Here is a 25950-nt window from a genome sequence, read left to right as displayed (position 1 = left end):
AAACCTGGGTCCATCACTATCATCCAGAGACCAAAGCCCAGTCAATGCAGTGGAAGCACTTGGACTCACCAGCGCCAAAGAAGGCAAGGGTGCAGCCCTCCGCTGGGAAGGTCATGTTCAGTCTTCTGGGACCAGGACGGAGTAGTGATGACAGATTTCCTGGCAAAGGGTACCACTATTACAGGAGCCTATTATGCTTCACTTGAGGAAATTAAGAGAAGCTATCAAAATCAAGAGGCGGGGCAAGATCAGCAAAGTTACCCTCCTCCTGCAGGACAACGCTCCAGTCTACAACTCGCATGTCACCAGATCAGAAGCCCGGGCGTGTATTTATGAAATCCTACCTCATCCTACCTACTCTCCTGACCTTGCACCCTCTGACTTTCACCTCTTCCCAGCCATGAAGTTGTTTTTGAAAGGAAAGCGTTTCCCAGATGATGCAGGCTTGATTTCTGAAATCACATCGTGGTTGGAGAATCAACCTGGGGTGTTCTACAAAAACGGTCTCCAGAGCTGCATCAAACGATGGGAGAAATGCATAACTCTGGGCGCTTTATGTAGAGAAAGACTAATAACTGTGCCAAGTTTTGTTACTCTACTGCTATGGGAAGTGGGTCAGGGGCATTACTTATTGCATGCCCCTCGTACATTGATGAAAGCATTTTCATTTTAAATCACTTCATATGCATGAAAATTGCCAGATACTGGATCACCTTCAATTTGGTACTGCATTTGTTGGGAAGTTTTTAGTCCACTTCATATTTTTACTTCCCTTAGTACCAAAATGCTTGAATACTTTTAGATATAAAATTTTCAATTAAAAACACTAAAATTACTGAGCAATAATATGCTACTTAAAATTTAATCTTATTCAAGGTCCATTCACTAAATCTCTTAACTGACCGGACAAGGTATTAATATACGATAAGTATATATCTTGCTTCATGTTCAATCAGGTTATATAAATGGAGATGAAGCCAAGTACCTCATGTTAAAAACCTTTAGAAGCTAGTTATTGCTCATCTTGACATCAGTACTAGTCCAATTAACTATTTTAGACTGGTGTTAAATTTTCAGATTTGAGATTAAATTATAATCCATTTAATCTGTAGAATAAAGTGAATATTCAAGAAACCTTTTCACTAATAAAATTACAATTTTTAAAGCAACTGCTAAAGAAATTGGAAAATTAGGATATACTGAACTTCAAAATAGGTTGTGATTAAGAGCACACAATCATGAGCTTGATTTCAAATTAATCTCCTAAGATAAATATAGAAGACCATATTAGGCTTAAATCATTGTAGGTTTAAGAGCCAGAGATTAGGACAAATTCAAAATATTAAATGAAATCAAAAATTAAGATTAGCTGTATTTAAATAGCTGATAACTAGAATGTCTACACACCAGTTTGTCCAGAATTCAAATGAGGCAAGTAAAATTACAACTTACATGCAGTAATATGGGTTAACATTCAAGTAAACCAAATTCAGTGGAGTATAATAGATTAAGGTTTTAATTACTTCTATATAATTTTGATCAGAATAAACTAAGTCTTAATGGAGACTATCAGGAGTTGAACATAGTTTTGTAACTTTGCTCACAAAATAGGTACATATTTTAAAATTATACTGGTATATCTTTCAAATACTGAAAATGAATTTACTTATGTTGTCTACAGCAATAATCTCCCATCTCTTGTACCTTTTTAATAGCTAAACTTGAAAAGTCAAGTCTGTAATAGGTTTTAAATAACTGAAGTAATTTGGTATACAACCTTCTTGAATTCTATAAATTCAGATGTTCATTAGTATTATGGACAGATACTAGAGCATTCAGAAGATCTTATGGTTTTGGAACTGCCCCATCTCCAACCATACATTACCCATTTCGATCAAAAGATCGTATATGCTGGACATCTATAAAGATTTTTCTAATAAGTTTAAGATTACAGAAAAAATTTGTAATATGTTCAGGACTTCATTTTCCTGGAAAATGCTGGAAGGGTCTTGGAGAGGTTTAAACTAGACATTAAGTGAAAAATATTTTAATATCACTATTTACATCCCAACCCAATCCACTTAAATACATCCATATTACCCCATTCCAAATATTGATTATATGAAGTTAATGAGAGGGTTCCTCAATCTTGAAATGCCTGATCTTTTAAGATGTATTTAAGATACAAGAGATGGAAGATTATTCCTATAGAAGATTCATTTTTATCAAAATTATATACAATAGACAATGCACTAACATCTGAAAATCAGAACTATTACAATGAACAATGGTAGCTTTATTTTTAAACATTTTTTCACAACTGATTAAATAGTTGCATTTTTAGAGATTTCCTTTCACAGAGTATCTCAGAAATATTGTTAGCATTAAAGGGTTTGACTGCTTTGTTTAAATATGAAACTTTTTCAAGTTCTTTAATGTCAAATTCGATCTTGATAGCTTATGCTTCAAGTTCTTTATCTTTAAATATTTATTCATGTTTATATTTGACTGCAGAATACAATACTTTTTCAAAGGGAAAGGAAAAACAATCGTTCATGCATTTTATCAGGAAGCTTGTATTTTCAGAGTAGTCCGATAGGATTAAAGAGGCAGAACTAAATTTAAATGACAAAACTATCCTGTGTCTAAATAGTATTTACAACATTGATACTTTGCATAAGTAAATGTTATAAAATAAACCAATTGCTTGCACAAGTACTAAACAATTTTGTAGTTTCTAATTACAAATTAGATTAAAAACTTGATTACACTAATTCATTAATCTGAAAGCCCTTTAGTTGGACATGTCACTCCTTTCAGCATCATTGATTAAGATTGGGATTTACTTCCTTCCCACTGTAGCAAGATGCAACAAGGCCTTAATGTGGGGAAACTAGTTCAAAGAATTCTGGTCAAATATAAAACAGGCAAGAATGTACCAATCAGTAATCTGATAGGAATATCTCCAGCAATTGGCAATAAACCACCACCCCTTTCAAAGGGTTAATGCCTGTAAGGATGCCTCTGAGCATGATAGCTCATACAGCATTCCAATAAATAGTCTGATGGTTTCAGCTAGCTCGCCAGAATGACAGTTGGCAAACCAGGGACATAATAGCATATTAAAAGTTAAGCGAATTGGATCAGCAATAATTTTTTAATTCTTAAGAGACTGGAAAATAGCATCCAAAATTATGAGTCTTGAAAGAAAAAAGGTAATCTACAATAGAATCCAAAATGTAACCTTTGACAACTTTCCTTATCAAAATTCTAATTCAGAACAGGTCTAGTAAAAGCAATTAGTTACTTGCTATCAATACCAAACATGCTAGGATCTTATTCATTCACCAAAATTACAAAAGATTGATTGCAGGCATTCAGTAATTAGGAAAGATGAATTACAATTTACATAGTTATCACTTTTGCAAACATACTGGTGACGGATTTTGTTTGCATCTTAGTTTCAAAGTTTTTTTTTTTTTTTTTTTTTTTTTTTTTTTTACCAGATTTTGTCACAATCCAATTTCACATGAAATCAACCTACTACCTGATTAAAATTTGATATTTAAGCAGCTTTCTTCAATAGAAATTGGCTGGTGTTTAATAGGACTGACACTTGAATTAGAGTAAAATTTAAGCAAAATAAGATGTAAAAAAAAAAAAAAAAAAAAAAAGGAAATTAACACTGGTAGGAAGACTAAACTAATATTGATGGTAGGCTACAGAGACATCTGTTGGCTGCCAGTAAAAGGATTATGGAGTTCCTTCTCATTTTGTCTGATTAAAAAAAGCACTAGACCATATTCAAAAATCTGTTGACTAAGTACTGCAGAACAGTTTGCTGTGACAAATCCACAACTAAATTGAAAAAAATAAACCTGAAATCCTTTTAACTGCAGGAGGTTATGTCGGCCTCCTTTCAGTTACAAATATCCACTGTAAATATGGATGCCCCTGTATTAAAATGGCTGCACAACTCTGAACTGCACCTCACGTCTAGATGAATTGGAAACAAAGTCCTGATAAGTAGCGGGAGACAGGCAATACATGGAATCTAGTTTTCTAAAAGATTTAGTCCATAGCTGAAGGATATGAATGCATACCATTCCCAAGTGCAATATGAAAGCAAGGCAGTATCTGACAGAACCCATAAAGTAAGCTCTAAAGGTAGAGTAAAAAGTATTTTCAATTAATCTACCAGGAAAAATAGAAATGCTCATTTGACTTACAAGCAAAATATTAGCGCATTTCATGTGTATTGATATTTTATACACAGAACATTGTTTAATATGGAGTACAACAACCTGAACTAGTAAGTAGCAAAACAAACTTACAGACCATTAGATAAGATATAATTACATATTAAAGCTGAGGTTAGGATTAATGTCTTCAAATTATGGAAGTCTTTCAAAATTTCTCTGTAATATGAAGATTCTATAAACAAGGGATTTACATGTAATTTAGTAAGTAATACCATTAAAGGAACAGTTAAAATGAAGAAAATCAAATTGAAAAGCTAAACTTGCTAGAAAAATCTGATTTTAATTTAGAGTTGGGAATAAACTCCTTAATGGTATTACCTATGAAAGCATGTTAAAAGCAAGAGGTATATACTGCTTGCAGGTATATTCCAATGTTCACTATACAGAGAATTTAATGGTGCATGTAAATTATCCTTGTTAAGTTGCAGAATACAGTAATTCCTTTTAACCAAGTTCATTCTTTTAACAATCTTCATAATCATTTTTTCTACAAATTACTGAAACAGTATGGTTGCCTCAGGTGATTAGCATGAAACTAATTCCTTCTCAAAAAGGCAAAAACTGAGAGCAAACCTAGAACTGTACAGAATCAGAGACATACCTCAGGTCAACAACCTTTCAACAATGATTTATAGTTGACTTTGGTTGTGATGTTAAAAGACAAGTAAAAAATGACCAATTGTAAACTTCATTGGTAATCCAATCACAACTAGGTCAATATATTGAACTAGTAAGATCCAATGTTTCCTAGGATTGAATAAGGAATAATGTTCTACCTACAATAGTTTTCCTCTTAACACTGTACAGGTCAAGTCCAAGGTGAGAACCTTCAAACCTTGTACTTAGATCTCACTCAAATCAAACTTCAGTAGAATTCTTATCCTCATTTAGGAACTTTTTAGAAAAAAACCAGAGCACACCTGCTTCAAGGTCTGAACTACTTTAATTTCTATCAGAAGTGTCATCAAATGAAAGATCAAGCACAAATGTAGATGTGCCCTCTGATCGAAAATGTTTATGCAAATACCCTTGGAAATTTGAAAAAAAATTATAGAAATGTCAATTCTCCCTAATGACACTAACATCCATAATAGGCATAACTAAATGGTAAAATGAACAAGATTGAGAATCAATGTATCTTTAATAGGAAAAGATTATATACAAATTTAGTGGCAATAGTGCAGAGTGCAAAAAAATTGTTATCTTAATATTCAATCTTCCAGATTGAAAGCAAAGGATATTTCAATAGTCATTTTTTCAAGTATTTTCTAAGTACATTGAAAATTTCCAACTAAATTAAGGTTGGAAAACAAAAAAATCCTTGAAATTTTGCTTTTGAGGTAGCATTTGGTTAAGTTTAATAAGGAACTTTGAGATTAGATTAATTTTTTCTGGGTCATGAAATTAAGCTAGGAATCTCATTAAAATATACCTTGCTATCATAGTGTAAACAAACTATTGTACAAACATTAGTAAACTTATGTTTACATGTTAAATATACTGACCAATGTTATTTAATACCATGCCCCTTTTAAATGATATAAACATACCAAGTTTTCATAGTAAGAGTTATCCAGTAACATTAAATATTAGGTTCATAAGATACATTTTATTTAATTTAGGAATCAAGCCAGTCATAACTAAAGCTAAAATTTTAGCTCTAATTTGGTATTGTTTCTGTAAGTGCCAACATTTACATATTAAATAAAACCATAATCAGGACCTACAAATCATGTAATCTACTTTAGGCATTGCTCCATGATAGTAAGCACATTTACATTCTAGTGGGATAATCCAAAAATTACCTGATTATGAAATTTGGAATGTTACAAGGATAGTGTGGGCTAAAGTCCTTGAAAGGACATCTACAATTTTGATTAACTTTAGTGTCAAATATTCCCAAAATTTTTATAGCTTTGAAGTATTTTAAAAGCTGTTAGGGCATAAAATGGCCAACTCAATTTAAAAAATTTAAATATTTCCAATTTGAATGAAATTGGATGCATAAAATTTAACCTCAGCCTATTTTTTTTTAATGCATTAAAAACAAAAAAACGGAATTTTAGATTGGGGGGGGGGTTCATTCTTTATAAAAAAGTGGTGCAAAGATTCTGTTCAGTCAAATTCAACAGATCTGTTGATGGACATTTGTTAGTATATTAATTTGCAAGTATTAAATACAAAACTTGATGTAAAAGGTTACATTTCATGAGTATAGTACAAGCTATGCAAGAAAGTAATGTATAACTATACAAATTACTGCAATGCATATAAAAAAATAGTTGAACAATTTAATGCAAGAACAATTGTAAACCACTTTAAAATCCCAAAAAATGTTTTGTAGTACAAGAAAAACTAATTACTCTTACAAATATATTCAGCTATTAAAATGAATAGGTTGGAATACATTTAACATCAGTCCAAAATTGTAAACAATCTAATCTAAGAATGTCATTTTAAAATCTTCAGTTGAAGTTACCAGAATTAACTTAATGTATTGTTTTTCTAATTTTCATTGTGATATATTTTCATTGTTGAAAAGATTAAAATGCACAGCTATAGAGAGAGCAAAGGAATTATAGAAGTGTAGATCAGGTCTTATTCAAAAAGACTACTCATTCGATAAATTCAAAGCTTAAAGGTTATTCATTTGATAAATTCAAGTTTAAAGTTTATGCATAATAAAAATTGTAGGATCATACATTCTGATCAGATTTTTCTAGACACGCTCATAAAATTCCGAGATATTCAACTAAGTTAGATTAGAATGTTTTTCTAAGTGCACAATTATCAATAAATTGTTAATCAAGCTTAATTTTAAGTGACTATTGCAAGAATGAAATGCTAAAAGTTAACTACAAAAAGATTCAGCATAAAGCTAGATCTGAATTTTTCAAAATTCAAAAACCTATTTCGATTAATATTCTCGTCTTTAATGTTATTCTCAACATTTACCCTGATGTAACCTGACCTTCAAGCTTATTTTGAACTTGGGAGTAAGTTTTGAATAGAAAACTAATCCATGAAGATAGTATGCTCCTGTTCCATCAGCCATAACCAATTGGAATTTAAGGTTGCAGATTACATTAACCAAACAATGCTCAAAATAAGTTATCTGAATAATCCAAATATTAATTATAAATCCTCATCTAAAAAATTCAGAAACAGAAAATACATTACAATTAGTTCATTAATTTCAGTCACTGAAGTCATTTAATTAGAATAGGATCTTTAATTTAGACTAATCCCACATAAATTGTTCATATCAATTAAACTTTACATCTCAAGTTATGTTTAAGGACCCAAGTATTAATCATTTAAGAGTTACTTTTTCCAGCAGACATGTTTTGATACAAATAGCTATAACATTACAGGAACTAAAAGTTTTTCTAAACAAAATAAACCTCAAGTTACTAGCAAGTAAAGTATTCTTAAAAGTAGATCAGGTATAGTTTAAGTTATGACAGCATTACAAAGAAAAATGTTTTCATATTTTATCAAGATACTCATTCAATACTGCTGTTAAGAGTAAAAATGTGATAAACTTATTAAAACAAGTTGTTTAAAGCTGATATTTTCATACCAAAGAAATTAAATGGCAAATAAGTCTTTCTATATAAGACTAAAGTACAGACTTTAGTTATACAAGGTCTTAAGTTATTAGTAGGGCTATGACAACAGCCGATTCTTTCCATTGTTTTGACTAGTATGTATCTGACAGTTCAACCAAGAATCACATCACTAAGAGCATACGAGATAACAGATGCACACTTGAATCAAAACAATAAAAATATCCTGTTGGCATAGCCCTAGTTATTAGTTTATGAATTTTTTAATAAAATTTAAGTGGAATAAATAGTTACCTAAATTGATCAAGTCTTAACATATGTAGACAAAAATATATACCAAAGCATAAGCAGTATAGCATTAGTTTTAAGCTCATGCTTTCCCAGAGGGTATGGCTCCATCCTAAACAGTAAAGTTTAAGAAAAATAAGTCCATGTTACTCACCCTGTTGCTTATATTTCATAAGTTTAGTGGTTTAGCATTTAATCAAGCACATCCATATCACTCAAATGCTTTTAAAGTGTTTAATATAACTCAAAATTTTATGGAGCAATTTTGCTTTATATTATGTAAAATATCTTAAAGTTAATTTGAGGACAGGTGCAGGTTTACATAGGTACACCCCCTACATAAAGGGGGTGGGTAGGGAAATGTAATCATGTTACTTGTTCATCCAAAAGCATTCCAAAATCTACTTCATAAAGATTTTAAAACTGTACACCTAAATGTAAACATTTTTAGAATATTCCAAAATTCATGTTAATTTGAGATTACCTTGTAAATATAAATACACATGCCTAAAGAAAAATTAAAGGCTCTTTCAGGAGAAAGATTAGTAAAATTTATGTTTTACTAATGTTTATCCTGATCAAAAAAGACCTGAGAATCCATGGATTAAGGATTTTATTGAATTTGGAGAGAAATTGTAATTTATTCAATTTTTATTTATATTGTGTTTCAAGTATACTGAAAAGTCACTACATAGTGAGATTTTTTTTGTTTCTATTATTGCTATGTTCTAATTTATCTTTGTAATATATGCACAAAATCTAAAATGGTCTCTTATTGATTTTCGTCCTAGTTGATGTAACATCCAGCATACAAATGTTTACATTCCATTTATGAAAAGTCACTACATAGTAGTTGTGAGATAAACTAAACCTGAACCGCTTTCAACACCCATTGAGAAAAAATAAAACTGGGTCAGAAACCAAAGTAGAACAGTAGGTGCATGTACATATACACATGCTACTATTTCATATACAATTAAATCTATTTTAAAATTTACTTGTGCTCAATAGAGTGCTAATAGTATGTTATATTATGGCAAGTAAGCTACGTAATTTGGTTTCATTTAATGGAAATCAACATGTTATTTTACATATATTTTGTGCTTGTGTACACATTTGTAAACATTAAACATTAGAAATGAGATTTGCCTAGTAATTACCGACATCAATGTACTACTTTGCGTGGGATCCTGCTTTCAACCTTTTGAAATAAAGGTTATGAAAAACTCTCCATGTTAAATTTAGACAAGGTAGTTTGTGAGAATGAAGTTCCCAAATAAAAAGGATGTCTTAGGTGACACCTGCCTTCAAGAAAGGGATACCAGTAGAATGACCTAAAACAGTACTGAAACTGGATGTTGACCCTAAGCAAAAAGCCAGATACATTTTTTTTAATTCTATGCAATTACATTTAAAAAGAAAAAATGAAAATGCTTTTAAAGGAATTCAATCTAATTGTTAAAAAGGATCAGTTAGAAAATTTAACTTGTAAGCAAGAAGCAAACAAGTTAAAACAGATGAGAATTAAATTCTGATTCATAAACTAATATTTGCTGTTATTCTAGATAATTTATTGAAAAACTGAATTGTAGTTTAATTTTATTAGTTTGAGAATTGGATAAATCAATTACTGAATTCTAGTAATATCACTGAAGATATGACCTCCAAATACTGCAAACATTTTAAATTTTGATTATTCCAAATACTATTCATGTAATCCAACTAAGATGCATATTTTCAAACTTGAGAACCTTTATGTAATTTTGAACTGAACTCCAAATCCATGATGAAGATTCTTATTGCAACAGCCACAACCAGGTAGAATTTAAGTTATTTGTAGTAAGGATTGAACCTTAAACTTCCAGAAGTTAAGTCACAGGTTCAGACAATTCTAATGATTTTGGAAGCTAAATCTTGTTTACATACAAGATATTACTAATATTTTTCTTTGTCCAAATTGAAATCAATCCAAAATATTCCAAACCATAACAGCAATTTAAATATTAAGGATTAAAACAATGATTAACTCATGTAATTGGTATTAACTCATCTGCAATAAATACAGCAAGTTATAAAAAGCTAGAACATTTGATTCAGTACATTTTAAGAATGTAAAATCTAAGTGAATCAAATCTATTCAAATAAAAATTTTACATTTTGGAAATTTGAGGATTGATAATTTGGATTATGAAGTCAATTTTAAGGTTCATGCTTTCAAATTAAAACTTCCAAATTTATAAAGTATTTGAAGACAGACATGAAATGACTTAAAGGAGTTCATTCGCGATCTGTTTTAAGTTAGGTTTCAAGAGGTTAAAGGTTCAATCTTTACAAGTAATGAATAATTAGTATCCACTCGTAGTTGACATGGATAGTCTACCACTAAATTAAGGTGCTAATTTACAAATACACTATAAATTCAAGTTTCAAAGTTTCCAACATTCTAAAAAATGCACCGTAAGGTTGTGGTTGCGCCAGTTATATTAAAATCCAGATGAAAATAGTCTAATCCAAATACAAAGATGGAGTAATATCAGAAAGTTAATTAGAATTAAAGTTTTTTAAATAACTTGAAATATTCAATATTAAGTAGTTGCTTATTTATCAGAGTCAACAGGAAAAAGATTGGGAGGTTATTTCTTAAGTAATGTAATTGTATACGTGAAGTGGTTTTCTGGATCTTTACAAAGTTGTTAAAATTAGATTACATCTAAAGAGATCAAGATAATTTTTAACATACGATTCTAACTTCATAAGAATCATTGTTACTGCTTGACATTAAGTTTAATCAGTCACTTGATTTACATAAGCTGTATTTGATAAAGCCTACAAGATGAAGTTTTCTGCACCAATTCAATACAGGTTTTAATTAAATGTTTGCTCTGAAATGAAATGGGCTTGTATAAGCTTATCAATTTTACAATTACTAAATACTACACTTCCACCTGATACATTTGAATGCAAATTGCAGAAATCCCATAGCAATCATGATTCAAAGTTTAATAACTAGTGAAGAATTAAAATTTAGCTTTTGTAAAGCAAGTTGTAGAGGATAAAACAGGATAAAATAGACAATGGGCAAGTTAGAATAATGAGATTAGATTGGAGGATAAAGTATATAAAAAACATCAGTAAAACATTCAAGTGCAGGTGCACCATTTAAGCAGTGCATTAGGGGTGGGCATTATTCATCTGAAGCACTGAATGAGTGGGTGTGCATGAACAGGATTTCAGTTATAAAATATTCTACACTAAGGCAAGTATAATATAGGCAGCCTATTTTGCGAAAAGAGATCAGTGAATATGAACTTGCAAAATATGCCTAAACTTGCACAATACAAACCCAAATAACTGAAGTTCAATATTCATAGCTGCATTCTCAAATATGCATAGATCAGTTATATCAATGGACATTTAAAATTGAGTAGCTTTTGAGCAAGGTCTTTTCTAATTCAGTGATTCAAAATTCAACTAATCAGTTTTTATGTACAAATATTTAAGTTTCAAACATCTTAACTTCATTTTAAGACTTTTACAGAATTCAAAGTTGAGTTAATACTTTATAAAACGAGGAATTTTACATTAAAATCTATTAAAAGTTAATGAGCAAAGTAAAGTTATTAGGGTATTGAAAGAAACATTTGAACATTTAGTAAAATTTACGTTACAGAATGCCAATATTTATCTCCAGAAGGAACAAGAAACGGCCGGAAAGTGGAATTTGAAGAGCCAGAGCAGTAGAGAAATTTCACTTGTCTGCAGAACCCTCTCGACATTCCCAGTAAAGGTGTCTTAGGCGGAGAAGCAAAAACCTTGGAGGGTAGATACAGGACCAAAGCCATACCTCGGTCAACAGGGAAAGTTGACTCAATAGCCTTGTTGGTTTTAATGCAGAGGGAAAACCCAAGCTCAGCTAATTACTAAAATTTAAAACTAAAATTCAGGTGGGGGAACGGTTATAAAAGTAAAAATTTTATTGACTAAATTTGAGTTAGTCAAGTAAATTTCTCAAAAGTGAAATAAAGCCAACCTGTATTCGAGTTAACTAAATCATTACACTTAATTTGAAGTTACATTTCTAAATGCATTTTACTAATTAGTATGAAGAGGCATCTTAAATTGTAAGCAAAGGTCAATCAATTTCTGGAAGGTGGCTGTGGTAAAGTCGATAAACGACGTAGACGATCCGAGTCTGACAAGTTCGAATCCAGTTCCATAACACCGCTTTCACTTATTGGCAAATTTCACGTGGCTCTCATTCAATTTTAAGATTCGGAGGGGGGGGGGAATCCTTAAACTAACTTGTCAAGTCCTACCATGATATGAATTTACTTAATTGCTTTCTATAAAATCATGGTGCTACTGCAGAGAGTGATCCGCACTATTTTTAAATCATATTTCCAAGTTTAGTTTTGTTTTTTATTCAATTGTAAGGTTGAAGTATAGAATAGGTACAAAACACCCTCCATGTTAATGGCTTTTTAATATTTGCGTTCGGATCACTCTGCACTAGTACCAAAATTGTTATATTTTTCACGCTTTTGTAAATTAAAAATATAGAAATTTAATTTCCAGCAATTGTCTAAACGTAAACTTCAAATTTGAGCTCATTCGAAAAATTAAGCATATAATTTTAAAATTAGATTAATCTTATTTCGATAATTAACTTTTGGAACTTATCCTGGTAAATAGATTTAATTTACAACTTAAAATCAGTATTTTTTGCACGAATGTTTTTTGATAAGTCAAATCTTAATGACTATACATTTACTCTACAATTAAACTACATCAAAACAATGAAAAAACCCACCCATGGCAAAAATTGCTTCACTGCTTTTAATTGGTTGATTTTTAAAAATTCAAATTGTGCCTTTGATACGAAATCAAATATATTCTATGCTTTAAAACAGATACAAGTCTAACCTCAAACTACTTTGAAGTGTGAGTAAAATTTAAAGCACTAAAATTAAGAGGGCTAAACTTAAAAATTAAGGTAAAATAGATTAAAAGGAAATTATCGAAATATTTTCTATTTTTAAATAGTGCGTTTTTATATTAAAATTTTATATTTCATAGTAAATAAGCTTAAAATGTGCAGGTAATTAAAATTAACATTCAAGTGAAATTCAAGTTATTCTAAACATATAGTCCATTGTTATTTGATAACACTTAAGTGTGTGGAGGCGCTATTTATTAACTGATAAGAAAATTAGTTTCCAGAAGACATTCTATCCATTCAACAAAAAAATTATACAACGATAACAAAATTACCCTAATCATTGCATCCTTTGTGATCAAAAGTAGCAAAGCACATGGATTTAGTAGGGCGCCGCCATATTTTCCTGTAGCAAAATTTACTTTATAAATATAGAAAGATTTCTGGTACTCATGCAGAGAGTGATCCGTGCTGAAATGTTATTTAAAAAACCATTCTTAACATGGGAAGGAGAGGGTGTTTTGTACCTATTCTGTACCTTACAGAAAATAAATACAATAACTTTAAACTTAGAAATACGATTTAATAGCGCGGCGCGGATCACTTTCTACATTAGCACCAGATTTCTGCTTGAAAAGAAATGTTTAACAAGCTAATTGAAATTTAGCAGTTTAAACTATCGAATCATACCGCATTGGAACTAGTATTTTTGTTAAGACAAGCCCCGATTTATTTATAGTAGCACGTTTAGTTTTAGCTAAAACCTTTATTAAACGAAATTGCAATATTGTAAATATTTAAAAACTATCAACATTAGAAAATAACTTTACAATAAAAGTTACATTAACTGAATTCATGAACCCAAATCTATTTGTATGTACGTAATTTCCGAACTTATATAGAATTACGTTAAACTAATTTTTCTTCGTCTTTCTAAATTTAAATAGATTTAATTTTACTTTTAAGGTGGTCAAAATACTCGTGTAAATAGCACCATGCCCGCCTACGTAGTTGGTTTACTACAGCTATCAAAACTAGTAACATTGAGATTTTCGTATTCGTAGAGACGCGGAAAATTTCATGCACTTTCCGGTCCTTGATTGCGATCAAAGTGTAGTACGTTTTGTTTTCGATCAGAAATCTTGGTACTTGTGCACTTTTGCCACCGTGCTGAAATAACTTAATTGTGAAAACCATTCTTAACATCGGGAGGGAAGGGTGTTTTGTAATTATTCTGTGCTTCCACCTAAGATATCGTGAAGCTTTAATTTAACCTAAAAAAAAAAAAAAAAAACTAAAACAGCACGGTCGCAGAAGTGCACAAGCACCGAAATCTTCGGACTTAGCATTTCCAACCCAGATAACTTTGAAAGTTGGACATACCTTTTATCTAACGTTACCCTCGTGGGGAGGCAAGCAACTAGATCGTAAATGTTTGAATATGAGTGAAATGTCTTAAAAACGAAAATACTTCAAATATTGGGGTGAACTTTCTAAAAGCAGCCAGAAGCTATGATTACTAAAAATAAAAATGAGCTTTAACTGGAATTTTTAGAAAAAAAAGCCATTACTTCGATAATTAGTACTATAGCAGTATCAGTCGCCATTGTGAAATATTTGAATGCTACGAGTTTTTATGGAATTGTGCAATCAAGTGAAAGCAAGTGCTACTTTTCATTAACTCCAGGCATCATCACTACAAATTTGTGTCCTAAAAATTTAAGGATAAACAATTTATAGAAATAATGCTCGATTTGTACTTATACTTTTAGTAAATACAAATTTAATCTCACTTGCCATAAGTATATTTTTATACAGCCACTAAGGAATTTTTATACTGTTTTAAATAAATACGAATAAAGATGTAATACATATAAGATCATGTGAAATGTAATATTACTTAGTTGCGTAGGTATATATTAGTTGCGTATATACACAAATGTAGAGCTAGGCATTTTTATTACGATATAAATTATAAAAGAATGCATGATAAAGTCACCGTTTTGTTGATGGTGTGCAGATTTATTCATTAGAAACGTCTACACGTTTTAATAGGCGCATGTATATAGATATAAAATAGAATATTCATAATCTGGGACAGCGTGGAGAGTTTCGAATGAGAAAGCAAAGAGAAAGAATGATGGCGGTGCTGCTAGGTGCTGGCTCTCATTAAATAACTCTGAAAGGAGCGCACAAAGAAAATACAAATCGTAATCGCCACGATGCAGGGAGGGGGTCACAGGGGACTCTAGGCCACCGAAGAGGATAAAGCTACAACTGGCATTAGCTTAACGGGTAGGAAGGAAAAAGCTATTTATTCGGATCAATAGTGGCGGCCTCATGAGTAATAACTGGATTTAATAGTAGTCAAGAACATGAATTGGTAATTCCAAGTTGCAGAAATAAGCGTTACCAAGACATTAAGTGGTAGTTTTATTTCGAATAAAATTGGGTGAAAACAATTACATTTTTCTTTTGATAAACACTGAAGTTCAAATTCAGACTATTTTAATTTTGGTTATTTTAACGTTTCGGCCGATGTAACTGAGGTGCAGGTGCATCTTTTCGAACTCTGGAATGTCGGCCGAAATGGTTTGAAAATAACCAAAATGAGAATAGTTTGAATGCCATAAATTAAGTTTCATTTTAAACTAGAAATATAAATACTAACGAGGAAAGCCATTAACACGACTGTATGTAGTACTAGTGTACATTGTACCCACATGAATTTATTTAAGTATAAAGATTTCGTGTTACGTTTAATTACAATCCATTTCTTATGTAGTAATGGGTAGTGTTCTGATATTAAACAGTCAAGGTTTAAATTTAACAGTATTTTTAACCAGATTAAATTAAACTGAAGTTAAACAGGCGTGCCATTTCGAATTAATGCCGTGTAAATACTGAAACAATGGTAATGTGTAGTTACTAAAACATCAATCTAGTAGTCGTGATGGGTGCCTGTAAGTAGACAGATGTCCCAAAATGGTTATGTTCAGCTGCCTTAGTTCACTGGTGGTTTCTAGACGAAACGCACACAAAGAGAAAGGGTAACGTTTGCGCGTCTGACAAAGAACTGCCTAAAGCGAAAGAAAACTAGCTACGGAGTTAAAGTTTATCATTAAAAACAATAGTCAAATTTTACTCGGCTATGGCTGACGAAATGAGATCAACCTAGGTTTAGTCATACTAAACCTATATTTAATGGGAGTCCATACAAGTTAGAGTTAATGTTTTCTGGCATTAGAACTAATCTAAATTTATAGTAACATTAGGGCAAAAATACCCTCACAGGTTAAATGGGATGAGTTCAGAAACATGCATTGGGGGGGGGGGGTCGAAAATTACAACCAAAACGTTGTGAATATAGTATCTAGGCCGAGAATAGAAAAATGCCCGTTGCACGAGATTCTGTATACTAAGTGTACTTGTAGCCCTGAAAACAAGTAAAGCCTACAACCAGTTTAATAAGCCAATTTTTGTAATAAAAATAGTACAGCGAAAATGCATAAATAGATTATTCACGCTATTTGCTGACTGCAATTAAAGCATAGTAATATACACCGATGGATTAAAATGCGTCTAGATATAATAAACAAGCCACACTGGCCTTGTGCTTAATTTGTAAATGAAGCTATTTTATTTGCTATTAAATTCGTTTTGTCTCCAGTTAGGGGAGGAGAAATCTAGACCAGGGTAATTTTAATCTTAATTTAACCCCGTTTTTTTTTTTTGGGGGGGGGGGCTGATTGTCCCCATGTACAAATTAAAATGGATTTAACTTTGTACTTGAAGAGACAAGAAAAATTCATGCCGTTCGGAGACAGAGCTGTACGTCTGCACGTTAGTCTTCATTATTACTGTTAGTAGCGCTAAGACGAAGGCATGAGTCATTAATTCCTGTTAAACCGATTTGAATAAATCCAAAACAGCAATGGCTGGTTTTCGTTCATTGTAAATAAAATCTTTTGCAGCGTTTGAACAGAACGAAAACCGAGAGAAATCTATTTGAGTTTTCTATTACTACTACTATTACATCTTCCATAGTTATAAGCAAAGCAGAAAACGGTGTTCGCATTTCCTGTTTAGTTACAAATAGAGTAAAATGTTGGCTACTAAAATAATTTTATTGTTAGAGTTTAGAAATATTTTCTTAAAATCCGTTTGAGCAAGCGTCCAGTTAGATATTAGTTAAAATTGAACTGGCAATAAAATACGAAAAGGTCTATCCGTACTCATGAAAAATAGCGGCGTATCTAGGCATAATTCGTGTATTAAGCGAGTTGACACGTGAGTTTAGGCTTATTACTAATGAGAGTTCCTATAGAGCAATAATAAAGTAGACATTGGAGCTGGTGTATATTATATATACATTATGCAACAACTATGAAACGGATATTGAATAAATCAGCGTTAACACGAAAGTCACCTATTTACAAGCGAGTTAGTCACTTAAGTTCAGAATGTGTACCCGAATTAAAATGAAAAGAAATTGAGATCTAGATTTTATTTTTAATAAGCACAAAAAAAAAAAAAAAAAAAAAAAGTAACCTTTGTTTTCTAGGCATTTTGTGCGGAAAATCTCGTTCAGTCAAACCAACTCACCTTGTCTGCCAACGATTTCGGCCACATGTTCAGAGCTCGGAACGGGAACACATTCCGTCATGTTGGCGCTGCGTTTCCGTGGCGCCGAATCCTCAAAAGTTTGAGCCGCAGTTGAGAGTCCATTGGTGTTGGTGTCTTCATCAGCATTTAATCCAGCCAACATCGTCAACTCCAGAGCCAACTGCATGGCGCGATGGTCTTCAAGACCCCCACTGTTAGCATTCATGTCTGCTGTGTATAGACTTGCAGGCATTACAAAACCAGGAAGAACAAAAAACCACGAAGAAGGTGGGTGGGGACAAATTTAAATTTATGATTGCCTGGGAGGACAGGCTTTGGCAAGAAGGAGAAAAAAAAGCAAAGACCAATGCTATTAGGGGTTAAATTTTGTATTTTTGAAAGGGGGGGTATAGTTGGTTTGTAGAGTCACACAGCAAGTGACCGTACATCAAGAAGGTTGGAAAGTATGTGGGAGAGAGATGTAAAGTAGAAAACTTTTGTTAGAAAATATATAAAACACTAAATCTTCCTTCTCACATTTGTTTGTGATGAAGCTGTGAATTGTAACTTTGTATGTGTATGTGGAAAATGAAATGAATAATTTAGTTGAAATGCGAGAAGAAAAAGATTGCGTTTTATGAACTAAAAATAAAATGCGTTTTTTTTGTTTTTTTGTTAAATAAATATTTTAACCCTTTCGGGAGTTTTAAATTTGTTTAAAGGAAAAAAGATGAAGCCGACAGAAATCTTAAAAAAATATAAGGAAAAATGAATATATTTTATAAGTATATATATATAATATATTTGAACAAATATATATTATATATACATACACCTCAGCTAACTTCAAACGTGCACATTGTGATATAGAATTCGTCTTTGTTCCCGTTAGTCGATTTCCCGTATTCAGTTGATTTTTCCTTTCCAAAATGTGGGTAACAGGCGAATTTTCCTTAGGAATTTGGTAGCGATACAGGGATGTTTCTTTGTTACTTTTACAAGAATGATGGTATGGATTTTACATACGATAGTAAGATTGTTAAAGATATCCTTGAAGAAATAGAACTTGGTGGGATTTGATGATTGGTGGTGTTGCTTGTTGTGTGGTATTTCTTTCCCCCGTTCGTGTTGTTTTTTGTTTTTTTTTTTTTTTTTTTCTTCGTCTTGTTTGTATTATTCTCACACCTTCTCCTCAACACACCAACAACAACAAATGCCACACAGCTGCCTTCGCCGCGGCATCGAAATCCGACTGACGAGCACCGACCCAGGCGCAGTGCACAAAAGCAATTATGGCCAGGGTCTGACGTCATCCAGCCGAGACATCAAGATGGTATGCAAATGAAGGCTTTTCCTCTCGTCGGCGGTGATTGGCTAACAAACACCACGTGATATCAAGTGGGTGTAGCCGAGTATAACGTTTGACGGTCAGAGAAAGAGAAGAGCGAGTTCAAGGTTTGAGAGAGTGAGAGTGAGAGTTAGCGTGTGTGTGTACGCGCACACGCGTTTGTCGAGAGCAAGGGAAAGCGACTGTACGTCTTTTTAGGAAAGAAAGAATAGCGTTTTCCGATGAAAAGAGTGTAAGCGTAAAATTATAGGGAGTGGAGAGGAAGTGAAAATAAATAAATAAAGAAAAAAAAATGACGAAGGTAGAAAAGAGGAAAACATTGATTTAACGAACGATGAAGAAAAATACTTATCTTAATTAGATGAGAAAGAATGAGGGTTAGCTAGAAGGAGGACGCGGCGGCAATGAGAAATTGTTGCCAGAAAATGATTAAAAATAAAATGAGAAAAATCTACAAAAATAAAATATCAAATAATGATCAAACTTAATTGAGGTGGGTAGGCGGACGATGAAAAAAAAAAAAAAAAAAACGCCCGAAAATATAAATAAATGAAAAACTAGAGATTAGTAGTAGGGATGGATGGATTAAGAGTTTTAGTATCAAAATAAATAAATTGCAAATAGGGTGGGGGTGGCGTGCACAGACAAGTCGAAAAGAAAGTGAATGAGACAAGCAAAAGGGGAGAAAAATACAGATTTGAATAAAATTAAAGAAACGAACGAAGAATGTAGGGAGGCAGAAAATGAAAACTTCATAACGAAATTAGTGTGCCACGGGTTTTTTTTTTTGTTTTTGTTTTGTAATCATCAAACAAATTAAACATGCCTTGATTTTTAAAAAGTGGTGGTAGTAGTAGTGGTAGTAATAATAATAATAATAATAATAATCTTTAAATTTTATCAATTTAGCGAGAAATCAAACACTGCATAATGAAATAATTTATCAGTGTCGTTCTTTGCTTTGTTTTGTTGCTAAAAATAGAGAAGAAATAGTTCTTGTAATGTTTTTTCTCCGAAATTAAGACATTATTTTCACGCAAGACATTTTAAAAAAAACTTTTAAAAAACGCAGATTCATGAACTTAATCTACGTTCTCACACTTTCTTGGTTTTATTATATATTTTCTGTTAGTAATGAGAAAAACAAGAACTTTTTGTAGCAAAGTCAGTATAAGGTAATTTCTAGTCTGTCAGTTTATGTGCGTTCTTCTCGTCTCTACGTGACTTAGACATAAATCAATCATTTAATGAGAGAAAAAATGCAATAAGTAAAATAAAAATATAATAAAACGTCATTCATTTCACAAAATTAATTTTAGTTTAATAACAATTTGGTTGAATTAATAATTTAATTACCAAACGATAGGTACCGAAGTATTTTAATTTAATTTTCTAATTACTATTAATAAAACTATTTTTTTTTAATAGCATCCTAAAGAGAAGAAAAGTGGAATAAATAATATTAGTTATTTTAGATTTTTATAAACAAAAAGTATTGTCTAATAATTATTTGTTACCTATTTTAGTATCTATTGTATTATTAATAATAATGCCATTTCTACTACTAATTATCGTTATTATTATTCAGTAATATTAGTAATAACTACTATTACTAATACTATTACTGCTAATAATACTACTGGTAAACGTAGGTGAGGAGCGATGGTATTTCTCCATCCCTTCCCTTTGTATTATCATCTCCTCCCACTTTCTTTTTTCGTCTGAGCGAAGTTGATTCAAAAAAATTTGGGCCGAACCTTATGGACAGGGTTTCTAAAACAGTGTTGGTCATTGAGAAGGAGAGAGAGAGAGAGAGAGAGAGAGAGAGAGAGAGAGAGAGAGAGAGAGAGAGAGAGAGAGACCCATCTTTCTTTTTTCCTCCTTTTTCTTTCTTTTCTCTTCTTTTTTCCTACACCCCCCTCTTTTATTTCGTACTACCAGACGGAATAGGTGGGCCGAATAGGAAGAATAGGAGGAGCAGACGTTTAGGGCCGGTGTCAGAAGGGGAGGGGTTCAGGAAAAAAAATAGTTGTGAAAAATTGACAGACTTACTAGGGCAAGGAGGGCTGGGGGTCAATCGATGCGCCTTCTTCACTAGGATCGACAGTGGAGTAGATTACTGAGCGTTGGTATTGCAATGATGTTTTTAGTGTGATGAAAAGAAAAGGCGCAAAAAGAAAAAAATGATGTCTTCACAAGTAGTGATATATATATATATATATATATATATATATATATATATATATATATACACACACACACACACACACACACACACACATATATATATATATATATATATATATATATATATATATAGTCTTGGTAGTGGTCATGGCCTGGCGTGTGTCCGAGTTTTGAATCTCTGGGTGGATTGAGAAGCTCGCTGTGTCTAAGTGTCTAACCACACAAGTAAGTCGTGAAACTATATATATATATATATATATATATATATATATATATATATATATATATATATATATATGCGCACGCGCGCGTGTGTGTGTGTGTGGTCATCTACTCACAGACTGTTCCGCCGTGCGTATCAGTATCACAACTCTTCAGTTATAAAATAAAAACAAACCGAATAAAAGCGGCACATATTGGATAAATCAATATCCTATATCGGATAGATATATATCAATAATAAATGATGATACAAGTGTTAAATGACGTAGGAGAGTGTGTTTGTTTGCGTTGAGTGTACTATCCCACAGAAGTATTGGAATGCAATTATACCTCTGCAGTTGCTATGGAAACTAAAATAAAAAATTTAAAAAAACGCCCAAGTTTTTACTTCAGTCAACCACTTCAGTTTTCAGGATTGAGGGTTTCTTATTTATGTTTGCTTTTGTCTGGCAAGTAGTTCTATCAAAATCTATGAGTTTAGTGCACCCTACTATTCCATAAATCTTTATTTGTTCCTTGAATTTCAACAAAAATAACTCTACCGTTCCAATGAAACGAACGAGACATTACAGTACCTTCACACACACACACACACACACACACACACACACACACACACACACACACACACACACACACACACACACACACACACACACACATTATTATTATTATTATTATTATTATTATTATTATTATTTCGTGTATGAGGAGATATAATGTTTTATGCATCGATTTTCAGCGTTTACTTCAACAGTGCTGAATATGTGCGTAGAGCTAGGTAGTAAGTTATGAAAATGTGACAATTAAGCTATGTAGGGAATTGTCAAGTTAAAATGTATTTTAACCTGACGATTTTGAGTTTAACTTGGTTTGGCAATTTATCATGAAAAGACTGACACCCGAGAAGAGTTTGTAAATTATGCAAGTTTATTTTTGAAAACATTTTGAAATATTTGATGAACGAATAATTTCACGAAATAGACTTATCAACTGGCTGGCCACTTCGTCGATGCGATTGAACCCTATTAGATTATTTTCAGTGGAGATATGGAAAATCCCATGTATACACTGATAAAGCAGACATAATCGACCACTTCAAAAACAACATATTGCAATAAATATAATGAAAATATTTTTCTGTAATTTATTGTAATTTAAAGTTCACCACCTCTAAATAGCATCCTTTGTGAACAATATGTTATGTTTGGAATTTATTCAATAACATATATTTAATAAAGTATATAAGCTTTCGAACTTTATACTTTTCTAAGAAATTTAGGAGTCGATTTTGCAATAAAATTTTAATAATGTGTTGTTATTGTTAAAAACGACTGTATATGCCTTTGGCCGACAACATATGTAGTAAATAATCCAGAAAGAAAACTAAGTAGAGCCCAGCTCTAGCAGTGTCAGAAATTTTGTGAAAATAGCGAATAATTCCACCCCATCTTTCCAAGCTTATAACTCCTCGAAAAATGCAATTCAAGCCCTAATTTTTTTTTTCAATTAAAGGAGCAAGGACCAAGATTTCATTTTTCACGGATGAAAGGGGACTTCTCGCTGACTAGCAAACTTGTCCTCTCCGCTTGAGGAGGATTTCGAATGCAGAAAGCGAATGAGCAAAAAAAAAGAAAGAAAAAAAAGAAATCGCAGTATTGAATAGTTAAGTTCTTTATTATTATTTTTCGAATCTGTTTTAGATTGTAATAGTTCAATCAATTAATATTGTTATGGTTGTAAAACATTCAGTCATGGAAGATGGACATTGTTTTGTTTTTTTTCTTTTAAAATGTATGCAACCGGAAATCAGCCATGCATCAAAATAAACGCAAACGTATCTATCCATAATAATGATATTACGTATGCAAAGGAATGCATGCTTATTTCTAATAAACCGGCCAGACACACACACCCACATACTTATTGCAAGAAAACTACACAAAGACGTGTATGTTTCACTCCCGAATGAAATCACACACACACACACACACACACACACACACACACACACACACACACACACACACACACACACACACATATATATTTGTCATCCACATACAATGCTGTTTCGTTGTATCACAACTCATCAGTGCGGTTAGACATACATCTTTCCCCAGCTGTGGATCGAACCTACAGTTGCCCATGTGACAGTCGGCTGTTCTAACCACACACACACACACACACACACACACACACACACACACACACACACACACACACACATATATATATATATATATATATATATATAGAGAGAGAGAGAGAGAGCGAGAAAGAGAGAGAGAGAGTTTAAGTCTTATGGTTTCATTCGTCTACCAAAAATTGACAAGAGTACTTGATCACCCCCCCCCACACACACACACATATATATACACACAGGTATAAGTTAACTTAGTTAAGTTAGAAAATTGGCTCTCTAATTATAAATACAAGATCTGCACGAATGAAAATATCATATTTAAGCTTAATTTATGATAGGGTAAAGCCGGCCGACTTGCTAGTATATATATATATATATATATATATATATATATATATATATATATATATATATATATATATATATATATATATATATAGTTGTTCAGAAAAACAGTTCATATTTCATCTGAAAATACTTGTTGAAAATTGTTTCTGCCCATTTCCAAAATATACATATCTGTAGTATACAACATTTACGAAACATTCATGAAAAGGCTTCATAAACGTATAACTTTGCCACAGTTAGACTCAAGAATCAGGATGCATCAAATATACAACGAACTACAGAAATACATGGCTAGAAATTAAATATGTATGAATTAAATAAATATTTGACTCATCTTGATATTTCAACATGGCTGTGGAGAGTTATACACCGATGAAACCTTTTTGTGGACGTTTATAACTTTTTTAAACCATAGATATGTATGTTTTCGAAATGGGTAGAAAATATTTATTAATAATATTTTTCTGAAATGTGTACTGCTTTTCTGAATAACTAGCATTATATGTAAATTTAAGAGCTTTAGTTGTATTATACACTGTTGAGCCACTGCATAAACCTATTGTGAAGCTGAAGAAATATATATATATATAAAAGAATATTAAAGTTTTTTTTCCGAATATCCAATCAAATCGAATACCTAGTCTAGCAATAATAAAGTACGGTGATATCGTGAACCACCAATCTGTGGAAGACTATATTGGTAATCAGCTCGCCTTTGGTATTGCAGGCGTTATGATTGATGCTTTTCTGAACTGCACTCTATCGAGGTCGATGGTATTGCAATCAGGCGAGTTGGAGAGGAAAGATTGATGTTGCGAGTGGTGAAGTGGTCGAAGTTCTCAAACAAGCTTTTCTGGGTTTTCCTAGAGGTGTGGCACGGAACTGAGTCCTGCTAATACATATTTGATTATATATATATATATATATATAATCAAATATGTATTAGCATAGTACCAGCAACACCAAGGATGATCTGATTGCCAGAATCAAAGGACATCTGAACACTAGACACATGTGGAGACCGTGTGCATCAGATTCATGCCCCACCTGAAGGATGTAGTGGACAACAAAAGATTGTATACTCATCGTCAAGAGACTTCCCAACAATGTCAAACACCCAGTCGGACCGAAATAGCTTAGTTTTTCTTAATATTATTTGTAAAACGCACAGAACAACACTGCGAATTATGAAAATCAACTTCCATCAAGCTATGATGATCTTTGGGAGTTTTCAGTGAAGTTGACATTATACTATCTTATATCTTCGAAAATGAAATTTGGACCTAATTCAAATGACTATACTGAGTTGCTGGCCACTCTTGTCTGAGTGAAGAAGGAAGATTAGTCGTTTGTTAACAGGACTTAGTTCCGTGTCACACCTCCAGGAAAATCCAGAAAGGGTTGTCTGTGAACTTCACCTGTCGCAACATCAGTCTTTCCTCCACAACTTGCCTAATTAAACTCCACCGACCTCGATGGCATGCAGTTGAGAAAGGCACCGATCATAACGCCAACAACACCAAAGCTGATTGTCAATAGTTTATAGGGACCGATTTAATTTTCAACAAGTTGGGATCTTTCTGCCAAATTGCAATTGAATAGATAAAGTTTTCTTTATTTTTTCCACCTTTTAGGTCACATTTAAAAATGTGTGGGTCAAATTGTTTACACAAAGAAAAAAGTGAATTTGCAATTAAAATATTAAAAGACAAAATCTAAAATTAGCTTTTCTTAGCTGCTCTCTATCTGTCTCTCACTCTCTATTTCTTTAATCAATTATTAAATAGTATTACTACTTGTATTAATATTCCTTTTTGTGTTTTATGGACTACTATTACAAAGAATATTATTAGAAATCTTTGATTCTTTCCATTCTCTATTATCTTCGATTCTTAATAGACAGAGATAAAAGGGGACAGAAGCGTTAATAATAGATGACGTATTAAATAGAAGCTGAGGTAGCGAAATATACGCTGAGAAAAGTTGAAAGTAATAGAAAAGAAGTTACTAAGAGGCTAGTTATTTGCAAATTACAGCTA

General features: G+C 32.1%; 1 protein-coding gene across 2 annotated transcripts in view; it reads right to left on the bottom strand.

Moving 5' to 3' along the window:
- LOC145276807 (RNA-binding protein MEX3B-like) overlaps positions 1 to 18998 on the bottom strand; it is a 46213-nt gene extending 27215 nt beyond the window's left edge. For both annotated transcript variants that reach the window (XM_080128125.1, XM_080128124.1), the window contains exon 1: positions 17661 to 18998. In XM_080128125.1, the coding sequence (XP_079984251.1) occupies positions 17661 to 17913 (253 nt within the window). In that variant the 5' untranslated portion in view covers positions 17914 to 18998. The remainder of the gene's footprint in view (positions 1 to 17660) is intronic.
- Between the last annotated feature and the right edge of the window lie 6952 nt (positions 18999 to 25950).

This window comes from Euprymna scolopes, chromosome 5 (assembly GCF_053919585.1).
Source record: "Euprymna scolopes isolate OS-2025 chromosome 5, ASM5391958v1, whole genome shotgun sequence".
NCBI lineage: Eukaryota > Metazoa > Mollusca > Cephalopoda > Sepiida > Sepiolidae > Euprymna > Euprymna scolopes.
The sequence above is the reverse complement of the archived record's forward strand: the minus strand, read 5'-3'. Positions and strand labels throughout refer to the sequence as shown.